The sequence below is a fragment of the Halichoeres trimaculatus genome, unplaced genomic scaffold (assembly GCF_033239565.1).
Source record: "Halichoeres trimaculatus isolate MK-OKI-2021-1 unplaced genomic scaffold, fHalTri1.1 fHalTri1_scaffold_16, whole genome shotgun sequence".
Classification (NCBI taxonomy): Eukaryota; Metazoa; Chordata; class Actinopteri; order Labriformes; family Labridae; genus Halichoeres; species Halichoeres trimaculatus.
Window position 1 is genome coordinate 10,006,461 of NW_027437194.1, and position 17,032 is coordinate 10,023,492.

The following is a 17,032-nucleotide window of genomic DNA, read 5'->3' on the forward strand; positions in this document are numbered from 1 at the left end:
CTGCTGCAGGGGTCAGGAAGCACATGTGCCTGCATTTCCTGTCATAACAGGAAGAGAAGAACCCCTCCCCCAGACATGACTTGAGTTTCTAAATGTGTGTGTGTAAATATGTGTGTGTTTGTGGGTGAAAATGCAGAGAAGTCTTCATGGTGATGAGCCCTCGTCTGTGATATCTTCTTTGGTTGGTAGAGTGGATCAAAGCTTGTGAGGATCATATGATGTTATATCATCAGTGTGAGGAGCAGCAGGGTGTATTTCTGTCCCTGAGGGTGTGATTGTGGTTCGAGGACTAACTTTAAGTTTCTAAAGCCCCTTGGACACAAACACTCATCGATCTTTGATGACTGGGGTATTGTTCTTTGAGGAATTTTATCAAAATAATTCTTAGAACTTCTTTCAAACACTAAAAGACATCAGAGAAAGCAGATCTTTCCAAAGACTGTCTCAAAAAAAGGAAGAATCAATGCAGCTTTATATCTGCAACCAACATGTAATCTTCCTCATAGGGATATTGTGCATCCCATCAGCTTAACTTCTGGTGGTGATATACTTGCAGTTAACAAGAATGTATGCACCAAATTTTGTGCTCCTGTCTCGATGCAAACCCGTGATTTGAGCCGCCAGTCTTGAATCCACAGTTTGCTTCCATGCCGTGCAAAAAAAAAAAAAAAAATCACCTGCTTCTGTCCTGATGTTTTTCACCACTCCTTAAAATTCTGAACAAAATCCTCTTTAGATGAAGCTAAGAAAAACCAATTGGTAGATTTCTGAAATTTGATACAGTATTCATGTAGCTGGCCTTTTAAGTTTGGCAAAATGTTTAAAACAGGTCATATATTCTCATGTCAAACTCAATGCTATACCTCCTAAAAGCTTTGTGAAATTGCTGACACCCAAATGACCATGTGTTTCAGTTCCTTTGCCTTGTCTGCAAATTTCAGACATTAACTAATCAGAGTTTGTCCAGGTTAGCACAATGCTTTTTAGGAGAGTTTAAAACAGGGATGCACCGATAACGGCCGTTGGTACCAGTTATCGATGTATCGGTGCCCCTCAAAGCTGGATTAGAATTGGTGAACGGAGATCCATGTTGCAGATCCAGGTGTAAATGTTTACATTTGAAAAGAAGTTGTGTACATTTTGAAGAATTGTTTTGATGGTAGACATTTAAACATTACATCAGATTGGTTTCATCGATACCAAAACCGAGGTATTGTATCGGAAACACAAAAGTTGGATCTTTGCATCCCTAGTTAAAAATCACAAAAAATGAAATGTATTCAAAAGGTAAAAAAGGGAAGAGTCTGACAGAGTCATTCAGTTATCTAAAAAGAAACTCCTCATACATGCAAAGATGCAAATAAGACAAACAAATCTGTGCAAACGACATGAAGCAAATAAATCTGCAGCAGCTTCTGTCTTCAGATTTGTTTCTTTTGTGGGATAAACCCAGTGCACGTTGAAGCTCTCTGACTTTGTGTGACTGCTGTCCTGACTTGTTCCTGAGGCTGCAAAGGTAACATCAGGTCTTCGAGGTGTAAGATGTGCCCGTTTGAAAGATGTTAACTCCTCTTTATACTCACATGTCTGTTTCGTTCATCCATAATCCGTGCTATTTGAATCTTTTTTCTCCCCATCTTGGCTATTTTGTCGTTTTTCCTTTCTTCGTCGTCTCTTTTGAATCCTTTACTCGACTTTCAGCTCTTCGCTGTTTTTCACTTTTCGAACCCAAACTGCTGAATCCTGCGAACAGAAACAGAAACAGAAACATGAGGGTCAAACACAGTGAACCAAAACATCACACACACGTCTGAACACGGATGACACGGAGAGGATAAACTAGTTTGCGGGTTGTGTCACACCTTTGGAGGTGGCGTGTCCAGGGTGATGGAGCACAAACAGAAGCATGTATGAACACAACGTTTAATTGGGAAGAGCTGGTTTGCGTGGGTTTCATGTCATGATATAATGCAGAGTTTAACCGCCGTGCACGCACAAACAGGCTACGTTTTATCTGTCTGAATGCTTGTCCTGTATCCCCCTGACACACCCAGAGACACGGCTTCCTCAGGGGGTTACCGTACCCTCAGGAGGAAGTGAAACAGACGGGCATGTCAGCATGCAAACACAGAAGAGCCTCGCCACAGTTTTGGTGGGTTAAAAACATCTGCAGGTTTGAGGAACCACATTTGCGGACAGGATTCTGGCTTTACTCAATAAAAGAAAACAACAAATTAAGACAGAAATAAACTTATCCTAGAGACGACTGATAGGTTAATTGTTTTTAACCGAGGTTAAAACACTCTTAAAGTTTAAAGGTTTCTTTGAGGAGGAGGAAACCTGAAGAATGTATCTGATGTTTCCAGAAAAGCAACAAAAACAGATCTTTTATGGCTTTTTTTGATTGCACTGCTTCTTTAGCGACGTTAAATTAGATGAAGAGATTATAATGTGTTCAATTTACAAACAGAAATTAGATTTTAAAAGCAAGAGTTGGAGGTCAAATTCGGATATTTAAATTGTTTTCAGGGAGAAAAGGTCAACACCTCACTTCAAACTGCTTTCCTTCATGACTCAAGTGACTTATTATATTCTAGTAAAAAAGAAAACCTTGTCTGAATGTTTTTTGGTGCACAAATATACAAAATCAAAAACAACAGCCTTGATTTGGTGTTTACTGATGTTAACAAGCTCAGCTGTTAGGTTTTCAGCTAACCTGTGAAACTCAGCTGTGCCACAACACCCAACCAAGAAGTGACAAAATCTGTGTTATACTGCGCAGGACGATCAGTGCGTGCACTCGCGTGTGTGTGTGTGTATGTGTGTGTGTATGTGCCATGTGACCCGTGTGTCGCTACTGAAGTGGAGCTTAAGAGCTTGGGTCGCGGTGTTAACTGGATGTTCACACACGGTGAGACAGACGCACACAAACACACACACATGCGGCAGGTTTTCTTGGCAGCTCGGTCGCTGTCATCACAGCGGGACGAAGGAGAAAAGAGAAAGAGACAGAGAGAAAAAGAGCCGTGCTTGCTTTCAGGAGTTGCCAGCCCGCAGGCACGCGGGAGGAAATGGAGAATGAAATTGGGATTCGTGAAGACGTAAGAGGATGACGCAGGTGTGCTCTCTGAACAAAGAGAGGCCAAATCATGACCGTGGTGCTCCTTTCAGGCCCAAACAGCCTCTCACATGCTTCTCTTTTTGTTTATCTACCTCATCATCATCATCATCACTTTCATAGTTATTGACAGTTACATTATGAAAAACCAGAGCAGCCACAGGGGAGTGCTCTCATTATGTAGTGTACAAAGTGCCAAAAACAGTGAGAAGTTCAAGTGTTACATGTATAAAATTTTTGTCGCCTGTTACTGCAAACTCCTTAAAAAACTGCATAATTGTTAGATATTGCATTAAACATTTAAACTCCAAACCGAATTTATCGAGTCATCTCTCAGCTATTTCCTATTTTCATGTGATGTCACACACTTTTAGCTCCGCCTCCCTCGTTGGCAAGAAATTCTTCTTTCTGCTACACACTATCGGGAAACTACTGGATTTTGTTGCCAACTACCTGTTAAAGAAGAGGTGTTTTGTTTTTTTTTTTTTTTAAGTCCTTATTTTGTCTCTTTAGTGTCCCTGTAGTATATTTACATGATTTACAGCTTATACAATCTCTCCCTTGTGTTTTAGAAAACTCTTATTTTAACCCCTATCGGAATATTGTGTTATAGCTGCTGTCTCTTTAAGACTCCCCGCTCCACAACCCCCTTTTCCTGTGATTGGCCAGCCCTAGTTTCAATGCAAACGCAGATTTTTTTAACTGTGTTTTTTGCTTTTTGGGGTGAAATGCTGTTGTGTAAACATGGCCTCAGATGCTTTCATCCTGACATCCAGCTGATAAAGAAGTCTGAGGTAAGTTAAGGTGAAGATTCATGTTTAGTTTCCAGGCTTGATGGGGAACTTTTGCTCTGTGATGAAGAATTTCTTTCCCTTCCTCTCTCTGCAGGTAAGGATTTTTCCCTAAACATAAGCAAATGTTACTAATGTGAAGTTCCCGTGAGGAAATTTTATTCCAATCGTGACCACAACATCCAAATACAACAGTAAACTGATCATAGTGAGACCAAGAGCTGCTAAAACTCTCATTACTTTCTCCTCAACAGCAACCAGACAACAGCATGTTTACCAGGAGAGGAAGAGCGAGGAAACAAGCAGAAGAAAACAACACAGATGCTGAACAATGCTGCTGTGAGGCCTTGACAAAGAGATGTCACATGCAGCTTTTCATTCTGTGAACAAGTGCAGAGAGTGTATGTGTGTGTGTCTTCTTCCTCTGTGCCATAGTGCTCCATTGTTAAGATTATCAAAAACTTGCCAATCAGCTGCTCTGTTGTGCTTTAAAAATATTCTTTCAGATTTTTTTTTTGTGATGAGCAGAGTGTCCAAACACCTGGACTGACGTAAGAGAAAAACATGTCTGACACGACATCAGTTTAGTTTGTTTTGGACACAGAAACGACTTCATCAAGAGTTTCAGGTGGTGTTGTGATGTGATGTTACAAGGTGGCATCAAGAAACTGGATTACAAAGTGGGATTTTGAAATGGGGTTACAAGGTAGCATTACAAAATGATTCTGGGCTGCATGTGGCATCACATGTACAGAATAGCATCATGCTATTCACAGAGACATGGCTAACAAAGCTAACACCAGACAGTAACACCAAATTGAAGGATTTTAACTGCTGTGAGTGGAAAACGAGAATGAGACTGAACAGACTGGTGAAGAAAGCTAGCGTAGTCCTGGACCCTGTGGAGGTGTCGGCTGACTGGAGAATGATGGTCAAGCTGTTGTCAATTGATGGACTTTTTGCACTATTATGCTGCTTTAACTCATGAATTCCCCTTTGGAGATTAATATTGTACACTCTATTCTATTTTATGAACTACAGTTTCAGAGTAGCTATTAGGGCTGGGACGATATACTGTTCTAGTGATTCCATACTGTTACAATTTTTGGGGATGCCGATTCAATTAAAATTGTGATTCTTCGGTATTTACAATTTTTAGTTTGCTTTTTTAAACACCAGACTGAGTGAAAAAGTTAAATGAGGATGATAATGTCTACAGACTATGTCAGGAACCATATTTTTCCATGAAATGCACATCACGTGAGTCAGAGAGGAACATTTTACCCTCTGTGGTAACTATTTCCAATCCAGTTTATAAACAAAGACTGAAATGAAGAATTTGAAATTGGAAAAAAAAAAAAAAAAAAAAACTTTTTTTGACCAAGAATCCTTATTTTGATATCATCAAACAAAAAATCCTGATAGCACTTTTCAATTTTTTTCTCCTACCCCTAGTGGCTATATGGAGTTGCCGTACAAAGTGGAGTTACAAAGTGGTGGTATGGAGTTGGGTTATGAAGTCACATGAGGCAATAATTTTACAGAGTGGCCAAACAAGTGGCTTTCTGAGGTGTAATAAAAAGTGCTTTTTAAAGTGGCGTTACAAAGTCCTGTTATTAGGCAGCATTTCAGAGTGCTATAGTGTGGTTATGAAGGGGCGTTGATACAAAGGGTTGATACCAAGACGCGATACCATGTAAGGTTTTAGAATAGTACTACAAATTGCCATTGCAAAGGTTTTGAAGTTGCTGTACTAAATGACAAAGTCATGTTGGTAAACACCTTTGAAGATTTACCAGACAAACTGGTGTTTCAAAGTTGTGTTGTCGAGTAGTGCTAAAAAGTTGTGCTACGAAATTGCATCACAGATTCTCAAGCAGAGTGGCCTTATGGTGTGGGCATTCAAGTGTCACAATCAAAGGTGGTCCTATTTGGTTTCGTTAAAGACTAACCCTATGTCAATTCATACATATAATTTTCAATCTTGGGTAAGACAGAGGCGATAATGAAAAAAAAATGCTAGCAGTCTAAGTTTAATGTTTCCCTGGTAGTAACATGTTTTTAAAATTTCAAACGACAAAGTTTTTTCTTCGCATCTCTTTAAAATCAGGAAGTCTTCTCTCTTTGATTGATTTTAAACTCATAAACTATCATTTCATTGTGTCTTGTCGGTCAAAAAAAAAAAACAGACAAACAGAGAAAAGCACTTTGGGCTTCTTCCCTTTAAATGACTGCAGCTGTAATGGATTGATACAGATAATGAAGTAAAGATCAGTGAGTTTGTGACAGTAATTGCTGATTGCAGCATTGTGTAATTCCACCTCCTCTGTGTGACGCTCTGCTCCTTGTTTTTCCACATTAGTAATGTTTGAATTTGAGCTGACAGCCTCTGACATGAAGTCATAATTGATGTGTTTTGCCACAACAAAACCAAACACTTTGATTAAGTGGAGCGGCGTGATAATATCGCAGCGATCTGCAGCGAGCAGCAACACGCCAGCCGGTGAGCATTACATGAATATCTAGTGTCTGAGTCACGCTGCCTGTGAGCCTACCTCGCTTCAGGAAAACAGAACAAGGATCAACATGGTTTAAATTTAGAGCTCCTGCAGACGAGCACACTCAGCATGTTGTCGTGAAGGGAATTTTAGGCCAAACCGAGACGTGAGGAGCTGAGAGAAGATTGCATAAAACAATAAAAATCAGTGCGTGGGTGTGTGCTGTTATCTGTAGGTATGATTTAATGCAGGGTTTGATCTTTTCCAGGATGACAGCAAATCTCCACACTGCTCACCCTCCACACGCCCACGTGCACAAACCTCCGTGCTATTTTTAGGCTGAGTGTAAAGCAGAAGGACTCCAAAAATAAAAGAATGAACTTTTTACCCCAAACAACAATACGAGCGGCTTCTGGTTTCACAGACAGAGAGCGACTGGTGAACAGAGGGAGAGATGGAAATCAGCCATCTCACGCAGTCCTCAGCTGCTCCCGTGCCAATTATTTTCCAACACGGTGAACCTGCAGAGGGAGAGTTTGTGGAGGCCTGTTTGCATATGTTGATGTACAGACTGTGTGTGAATGCAGCGCACGGCGGAGGGCTAATGGGCGACATGTGGCAGTGCCCTTGTATTCGTTGGCAGGACACTCTGCGTGTCTCGGTGTCGGAGAGCCAGGGAGGGTGGGTGGTCGAGGAGGGTGTTAGGTCTCCTACATATGGGCTCACAGTCAAAAGGTGGACAACAGTGAGTGGTCCCGTCTGACTCTATTAACCCCTTAGACCCTCTGTACCAGGAGGGGAACGCTTTTACTCAACAGACAGATCAAAAAATGCTTTAACACACCAGAAAAAGCCTTAGAGATTTGGGGGGAATTTGGTGTTTTTAAGAGTTAAAGAATATACCTAAATGCCCCTCACATGTCAGTTTGCGAAAGTGTGCAGCTGCTTTTTAACTCAGCAAAGCATAAAGACTGAAAACCAAGAGAATCAGAATACAAAAAATATTTATAAGATAAGTTTACACTAGATTAACTTGTTTTTATACGTGGATACATTTCTTTGAAGCAGGGAGTTAAATATAATGACTGACACCACTCATGTATCATTGTGCTAAATACAAAGCTACCACCAGCAGCTCACTAACTAACTTAATGCAAAACCTAAAAAATAGGTGGAAAGAGCCTGCCAACAAGCTAGAGCACCGTTTTTGTTCAAAATTTCTTAATCAATAGAGAGCTTAAAAGTTGTCCTATGATTTAATGTTAAGCTGCTGGTTAGCGACAGTATTTTGGGCAGTTAGCATTGGCTAACAACAAGATGAGCAATACTGTGCTTGTTTTCTTGAAAAAGCAGAGTTGGAAAAACCAGCTTGAGTTTTAAATTTATAGAGATGTAACAGTATCATCAATTACTCAAACTGCCACCTGTGTTGGTGTTACAGGAAGATAACTCCAGGGGTCGCGCCATAAAGCTTTGGTTGTAAGACAGCAGACACCCAAGGAGGTTACTTATTACAAACTTGATTTTAAAGAAGGGGGTATTGTGCTTTTTTAGTCTTAATTCTATCCCATTGGTACCCTCATAGTATCTTCACAGTATGATTCACAGCTCACTGAAAAAAGATCTAATTTTTTTTCTTACTGGTGTTTTAGAAAACTCATAACTCGGGCTCTCTGCTCCACAAGCCCCCTTCTTTCTGATTGGCCAGCCCTCTGGAGGCCTGTTAGAGGTGTAGCTTTGGGAAGTACTCTATATTTGAGGCCCCATCCCTCCACTGTGTGATGTGGATCCTTAAGTTGTGACCTCATCATTTTCAGAAAAATCTCACAAAGCTCTTGTTAAGATCTTGTGCTCAGCATTGCATAAGTTTAAGCAGGAACTTTGAAAACTAAATTGAAATATAATACCTAAACAGGTTTGGCAAGTTGCTGGTTGGAGGCTAGTTTCCTGCTTGGAAAACTGTTCCTCTTTGATACTTATGACAGGACGATCTTGGGGTGAAGGGATAATGCACCCCTAATATTCTGTGGTAGTTTGGCGCTCAGAGTGTTTGGATCAGTTTACAGAAAGATTTCGACTTATGAACATGTAGTGGTTTGAAAATTTGCAAATCTAGTCTCAACATCCAGCATTAATTTATATCGGGAAGGTTGAATACCTGCTCCTTAAACAGTTTGCTGTGTCACATCAGTCTTTTTAAGGTTTCTATATTTCACATCAAAGTCTGTCAAGTGTCCCTCAAAGAAGACATTCTTGCTAAAACAGTTCTAACGGGAGTAAATGTAATATTTGATCAAATACTTTGTTTAAATTCTAAATAAAAGAAGATAAACTGCTACTTTGACCATCATTTCTAGTAAAGGCAAGATGACCATACTGAAATAGAGACCCAGCTTTTCTCACATGTAGATCTATTTTCCGCATAGCAGGAAGCCTGGGTTCAAACCTGCTCACTCTAAGCCCTCTTTCTTCCCAATTTCCAACAAAATCCAAGCTCCCTGCATGTAAAAAACAGTGTACACAGTGTACAACATGCCAGTTAACTAACACAGGATCCAAATTTAGACCAACGCTGGGTCCCTAAAGGGAAGGAGACATCCAATTATATTCAGTAACGGAGATGGATTATGTAAAATGAGCAGTTCAGTGAATTGACGACTTATCTGTGTAAACCCCATGAACTCTGACACGTTACATCTCTAGTTAAACTGACTTATTCTTCAATGTAATGACACAGATTATCTCTTTAATAAACCACAGTGGGTGCAAAGATCAGTCTTTTCAGAGTTACAACTCTTTATGGCCGAACAACCACATGACAATCAAAGAATACATACTGTACACAACGTTTGGCGTACTGTATCATGACAGGAACAAGCCTTCCTCTGTCCGAGACATTTTCACTGCAGGCTACTTCATGATGTGTTGTGAACATCTCTTGTTTCTGTGGGGAGGAGTATAAAGTGTCCTCTATGGAGTGTTTGCGATGGAGGCATTATTATTATCAGAACATTAACACAGATTCTCCTTCAGGGTGAATGGAGGAAAGTACCTGAATAAAAGTGAAGGGGTCGTGTTTGTGTAAAAGGAGACAGGAAAAACATGTAAATAAAGCTCAAAGTTGCTTTAAAAAGAACAAACAGTCTGAGTGAAGTCTCTTTTTAGACATCCAGGCAGGAAACCTGATCTGATAAATGTGGTTTGGTTAGGGATGCCCCCCTCTATACGCAGAAAAGTGACTCACTTTGTGGCACAGACGCCGGGACACATGCTCAGCATACGAGCGATATCATGCAACATCTGCAGCTTCTTCTGTACAGGATACACCTATTTCCCCTGGCTTAAGGAAGAAAACATCCATAGATGCAGAAGTTGCCTTCCAAAAAAGCACATTTTAACTCCTGTTAGAGTTTCATGTGCATATATTGGTGCACTGAAAACAGGATATGCTAACAGCTAATTAAGCTAATTCAGCTAATTCGGCGCCAAACGCCCAAAGATTCAGTTCAACCACACCATCTGGAGCAACTTGAGGTTCCGTGTCTTGCCCAAGGACACTTTGACATGTGGACAGGAAGAGCGCAGGATTGGACTGCCAACCCTGTGATTAGCGGCCGACCGGTTCTTCCTCCTGAGCCAGAGACGCCGCAGATTTGTAAACAGTTTAGACAACAAATTAGCAAAAGCATGTTTGACTTCCGCCACATTCACACAGAAGCATAGCCTATAAAAAAGAAGTGGACAGAGCTACCAGGGATACACCCATCAGTTTGTGGACAACTGTTTTCGAAGCCACAGGTCTGGCTTTTTTGACATTTAGAGGATGGGTGCTCGTAGTGGCCTTGCCTTACATTATATCATGCTATTTACAAAATTTTACACCAAAGAGTACTGGGACATAATTAATTGTTAATGAGGACTAATACGTAAGACATGGAGCTGTCTGTTTGTGACCAACACAATCGCAGACTTAAGGCACTTTTTTTTACTGAAGGTTAAGCTCACTTCTTACGCAAACGACACACAGACATCATCATCAAACAAGAGCAACACACCTTCAAACAAAACATCTGCTGTTATCGACATTGGTATGCTTTTATAAAAGTTGTACAATGATGCCAAAGACGTGTCTAGCCACCCTGATGGAAACTTAAGACATAAAAGAGCCCATCTGAGCAGAAAGAAACAGTCAAAACATGTTTTCATTTGATGAAAAGATAAGGTCAAAAAAACAAGATGAGATAAATTTAGAGTTCTGGTGAACTTGGAAAAATTTGCCCTTAGATATAAGCTGCTGTGTCACAGAAATAAATGTTCAACATCAGGGATTGAACAAAATATTAAATCAAAGTGAATATTAAAGCTCCTGTCAATTTTTAATCCCCGTCCATTAGAACAACACATCATAAGAACATTTGCACCTTGTTTGAATACTTCAATGTATTTTGATGCATGTTAGCAAAACTGCTATCCCTTTGTGCATTTTCCCTAGCAAAACTGTGCAACAAGTGAAACATTTAATCGTTAAAATTGGGTTGAGGTTTTGGAAAACATGAGAACTGCTTTGTCCACAGGGGGCACCATTGTCAACTGAAACTAAAAGATCCACACAGTAGCTTTAATCCATTTAATCCCAGTAGCCACAACAGTTGCACTTGTTTTTTTTCCTCTTACTTCTGGAGTATCTTAAAGTGTTGGTATGACTTTGGGTGGCTATTTTAAGTTTAAAATGAAAAGAATTTAAAATTCAAAATGAAAGAGTTTAAAAGATACTTCTACTATTACTTCTGGGGAAAAAAATTGGATTAAATGTGCCAGTATTTTAATGCTTTTATACCACTTTGAATTGCTAATGTTGCTCTGTCATAAATCGTAACCCTGGCATTCATTACGTTTAGGGCCTGTGTCCATTAACAGCATTATCTGCACAGGAAGCTTGCACAAGCTCAACTTCTCTTTCACTTCTCTCTGGAAAATAAGTGTGGTTATTTTCTGGACAGGATGCTTATTCCTCTAGAATCAGCATCAGCAAGCAATTTTAGCTTCGATTTGAAATATGCGCTGCCAACGTAAAAAAAATGCTGTTAGTGGACAGAGGTCCTGATTAAAAGCATGTTGTTTTTTATGATAATCGGGCATATCAATGTTAATAGGCTTACTTTACATATGTTTAAGACTAAAAGTCTTCAGGGCACAAGTGGGAACCCTTCAAAGTCCACCCAGGGCCCCCAAATTGCTCAAACCGGCCCTGACTATTTTGCATTATTAAGGCAACACCTCATGTTGACGCAGACTGGAAAGTGAGTAGGAAGAGGAAATCTAACTGCAACTATCTGAAACACACAAAATTAATAATAATATATCCTTCTCCAACAAACACAAAGTTTCTATTCTCTCTCCTGTATCAGTCGTGTTTGCTCTTCTTACCCGCTGTGGCTGCAGAAAAACAACACCCGCACTTTCATTCCCCTCTGAAAACTTCCCGAGTGTCCTCACGAGTCTCTGCCGGGGGAAGTGGAGCGATCAGTCCGTTACATGAGCCTCAGCTCTGGGCTCTGACTCCCTGATCCTCCCGGTCAGAACAAATGCGGAGCACGAGCCTGAAACAGAAAGTTCTCCAGAGGTGTTTCGGCTCCTCCTCACTTGATCTGACCAGTTGGAGAAAAGACCCACGCGGAGACTCGAGGAGGATTATCCCGCTTGTGTGTTTGTTTCCTGGCGTGTCAAACCCGCACGCCCCGCATCACACACTCTGACACACACTAACACACTCACTCACACACATATCTTACCTCTCCGCTCGGTCTCGTCTCTCTTCCTGCGGGTCTCCGTCCAGCGGTTCAGTCCATCCGTGAGTCTCCGGGAGCACGCGCTTCTTCAGGCTTGTCAGCACCTGGACGTCAGGAGGCGGCATCGTCACACGCGCACACACGCGCGCGCGCAGAGAGGAAACAAACAGGAGAGGAGGATCGTGAGAGATTTTGTTTGAAGTAAAGTCTGATTAAAAATAGGAACAAAACTAAACTTTTGTCCACTTTAGGGGTTTGAAACAATTACTTCATCACTTTAATACTGATTTTTACTATTTTATTTCTTATTTTCAACAGGTCCACAACTACAAACTGTAAAAATCACAGCCACAGATTTATTTCACAAATCAGACTCAACACTGCCTCACTATGGACACTTAAAGCTACAACTCAGAAAATGATACATTTATTTATAGATTAAAAGTTAACACAAAACACATCTAAAACACGACTTTATAAACTAAACGAAAAAAAAAATAAATCCAAAATTATTGGATGATTTTTGATTAGTTAGTATTTAGTGGTGTCAGGGGTGAGTATTTTATGCTTTTAATATGAATTAAATAGAACATTTCTCTTAAATGTATTGACAGAATGAGGATCACAAGGGCATCTATCTAATTTGGATTACTATTCTCATAAACCAAAACATTCAAAAAGCAGCAAACTGGACAGGCTGTAATATCCTATTGTATTTCAAAATGAAATGATTTGAATGAGCTATTCTTGCATCAAAGACTCTCGTAGCACAGTAGTGGTGCTCTTATTGTTCCTGGAAATGATTTTTTTGCTCAACATTACAATTGATAAATAATTAAGTGGATTATCATATCCAGAACTACTGAAAAATAAAAATAAAAAGATTGCGGGTGACTTCTTTAAATGCAAATATGCAAATAGAAGTCAAGAAACTACAGTGAAAGACTTTTTTTGTTTCGTGTTTAAAGATTTATAACATTGAGACATTAATTGTATTTACTGGAAGGTGAAAGTGCAGTGCTCTTTTTACAGAGATATAAGGTGTTTTAGATTTGATTCTCAGGTTGTGCAGAAAGCAGAATGGCATACTTTGTTTTTATACGTGAACAGCATCAATGTAGCAGCAAAACAAGAATCCATCGATAATTAGAACATAGATGGTGTTAATGGGAACATAACTTAAATTATGTAAAACTATGCATTAGATAGGCAAGTATAGTGCAACTTTAAATGCACAAAAACATAAGAAAATGCAAAATTTCTGCCCTTCACCAACAGCGAAATTATTGGATTCAACTCACAACCATGAAGTCTGCAGCTCCACCTTTTGCTTGAGTTGCTCAATTTAATATTCTCGCAAATGTTACAAATTTCTTTTCTTTTCTTTTTTTCTTTTCTCTTTTTTTAACAGACAGCCCAATTATAATAAATAAATGAATAAATAAATAAATAAATAAATAAATAAATAAATAAATATTTACCAAGATAACCTGCACAGAATCAGCACTATGATGATAAGCCACAATCACAACAATTAGATAATAATGCAGCACTAAAATTCATATCCAGAAAACTTTTTTTCAATCAAGAGTTAAATAGTGAAATTCAAATAAACATAAAAATTTTGCCATTTTAAAATCTCCTATAAACCTCATTATACAACAACACAAAAGCACAACTGTTTGCAGTAAAGACATCAAACCCAGCTTCAGTTAACGTCTAACAAACTAAATTTAAAGCTCAAATAACACAGAAACTGTGGATTTTATAATTTTGTGAAATTGGGGAAAATAATAACCTAGATTTATAATGAGTACTTTGAGTTGAAAAAGAAAAAAAAGATTGGCATAATTTATTCAAACCGTGTAGAAACTGTCCACATTTGTTGGTTGACATCAAAAATATCAGTTCCTCTGTTACGGAATTTTTCCACCAGATGGAAATGGTGGTTTTACTACGTGAATCTTGAAATTAATGGCTAAGTTCCTCAGTTTACATCCTTAGAAACTAACCCTACAATTAACTAATCCATCAGCAGCAAACAGACTGTGAAACATGTTTGGGGATTTAGCAGCTGTAGAGACGTGAGGGATGGTGGAGCCCAAAAACTGAGCTAAAAGGGCATGGATATTGAGTTGGTTGAGCGTCAGATAAAATGCGTATGTGAAACTTTCTGCCGACTCATTTGCAGTGTTAACTTTCAGAGGTGTTTCTGCTGCCCCCTAGCTGTCAAAAACAGAAATTCCTTTGTTTCCATTGGTATCGCCAACTCAAACCACATTTGAACCCAGGTTTTACTGTTTCGTTACGCTATGCTGAAACTGTCCTGAAGATTTAGCACCAACAAGCATCCATGGATCCAGCTGACTCACCTGTGCTTTCCGTCCTGTCTTCACCTGGAAGGTTCCCCAGCAGCTCCAGCTGTGGGTGTGCTCGATCAATCCCTTGTATCAAACAAGAAAAGGATTTTAAAAAAGAAAAGAAAGTTTTCTTTAAGCCAGACCAGCTGGCTTAGAGGAGAGGGGACCCAGAACTGGGCTGCGTTTGGATCTGAGCACAGATCGTACTGAAGAGAGGTTTTCTCTGACAAGGCTCAAACACTGACCCCTCCCCCTGTCACATACACGCACACACAATCACATACACACACACACACACACTGAGTTACAGTCATATACCCTGCGACCTCTGGTGTCCGAGCGGGCCGGACTGTGGAGGAGCCCGGTCACCTGTCGTTGTCACTCGCGGTATATTTAGCTCAGAGGTGTCAGTGATGCAGCCTGAATGTGTGTGTGTGCATGTGTGAGTTTTACTCTGTGTGTGTGTGTGTGGCACAGAAAAATGTGTTGGGGCCTCGGCGGGCCTCGGTGTAAGAGCCCAGGATTACAGCTCCAAAGACCAGCGGCTCTACACATTACATCCAGAGAGAGGGGGAGATGAAACCTGTGAGCTCGTCCTACATATCAGCGCATGGAGCATCTGCTGGGTGGAGGATTACACTCAGCTGTCCTTTCCTGTCAAAAAAAAAGAAAAAAGGGAGCAGTGGGGTCGGTTGACTCGGGTGATCTATGAATCTATGGACAATCGGTGCAGAAACATGGCTGAGTCACTGAAAAGCCCAAAACCAACACACCCCCGCTGATTTCCACACCAAAGATAAGTGGAGCAAGCGGGTTGAACAGACAGGCATGTGGCTGACTCACATCCTCCAGAGTCAGGTCACACAACACCAGGATGCTCTCATTGTTGGGCTGCTGATGGATGACCCAACAGATCTCATCAGATTCATCAAGACTTACAAAATGCACCCAAAGCTTTCATGAAACCCCCTGAAGTCTCTTTACATGATTTACAGCTCATAAAAAAAAACACATTTTTCTCTCCCTGGTGTTTTAGAAAACTCTTGTTTCAGTCTCTGCCTGGAACACTTTGTTTTAGCTGCTGTCTCTTTAAGGATCCAAACTCCACAAACCCCCTTCACTCTGATTGGTTAGCCCTGTGGAGGCCTGTTATAGGCGGATCCATGAGCAGACCTTGGTGTTTGAGGCCCACCCTTCCAATTAACATGTCATGAACAAGTTAGGAGATCCATAAGTTATGACCTCAAAATCTCAGCAAGTATCGTGAAGATCTTGTGTCGATTCCATGAAGCTCCTGCAAAGATCCCGTGCTTGGCATTACAGATGATCAAACGCGATTTTTAAAGACTAGTTTGATATGTATACAAATATAACAAAGACACTTTTTGGACCCTGGTTTCCAGCTGAGGAAACTGTATTCTTTTCGAGTCTAAAAATGGGAGCATCTTGGGTCAGAGGAATAATACGCCCCACATACTTTATAGTAGAAGCGCCCAGGTGCTACACTGGCCTGACTGCAGTCCTGGCTTGTCACCAATTGAAAACATTTGGAGCTGATCTGTTTGTATCAACATCCTCAATTTAAAAATGTATTTCAATCCTTATTTCCTGCATTACATCCAAACTGTTTCATCACATCTCTACAGCTGAGTTTCTCCTCTCTACCTGCAGCCTTCCCTCTCCACGCTGCAGGTCAGAGAGTTTCAGACCTGGTGATGGAAAGGAAACAGCTGAAGCGTGGATGATAATTCCACCTTAAAATAAACGCTTTGCTTGATTTCCTTCCTACAACACACAGAGACACAGCGAGGACAGATTGTTAGCGCTGAGGCTTCAGGGAATGTGTAGAATGTTCTGGTGTGTTAATTTTACGTGTTTTAATTTCCCTTCAGTCGGTTTGCATCCATCCTTCTACCTCCTCCTGAAAAAGAAATGTGCTGTTCATTTACCCCCTCGCTCCCTTCCTCCCTCCTCCCCTGGTGAGCTGTTTAGACTCCTGTCTGCACCATTTAGACCTGAGGAAATGAAAAGAGGTGGGTTAGAGAGGAAAAAAGCTAACAGTGATTGTTTGTACTTCAGCCTGTCTTCAGAAAGCTGAAATATATGGGGCTGAATTGAATTATGGCAGACTTCAGCTGTCAAGGGGGTCATTCAGAACGGTTTGGAGATTGAAGCAAGCCAAAAACGTTCAACTACCTCAAGCATCTGTTTTTCAACCCACCAACAGCTGCATTTTTACAGTTTAAATGTTTCATATGCCAAAATCATATTAAACTGCGACCATTGGGGATAAAATAACTTTTAGTATTTTAGTTAGGTACCTGTAAGCATTTGTGTTCAAGGATTTCCTATTCCTGGGTGTATAGCTTAATGTTCCCATAAAGACTTTTTTTTTAATTGCCCTTTTGCTTGTTTTAAAAGCATTTATCATTAGAGCAAGATGCACATATGTATACTGTACTTTTTATAAAATGTA

General features: G+C 40.3%; 1 protein-coding gene across 4 annotated transcripts in view; it reads right to left on the reverse strand.

Moving 5' to 3' along the window:
* mef2ca (myocyte enhancer factor 2ca) overlaps positions 1–12,338 on the reverse strand; it is a 31,448-nt gene extending 19,110 nt beyond the window's left edge. For all 4 annotated transcript variants that reach the window (XM_074690191.1, XM_074690189.1, XM_074690190.1 and 1 more), the window contains exons 1-2: positions 12,200–12,338; positions 1,584–1,743 (exon numbers count right to left, since the gene is read on the reverse strand). In XM_074690191.1, the coding sequence (XP_074546292.1) occupies positions 1,584–1,637 (54 nt within the window). In that variant the 5' untranslated portion in view covers positions 1,638–1,743; positions 12,200–12,338. The remainder of the gene's footprint in view (positions 1–1,583; positions 1,744–12,199) is intronic.
* Positions 12,339–17,032: the final 4,694 nt, after the last annotated feature.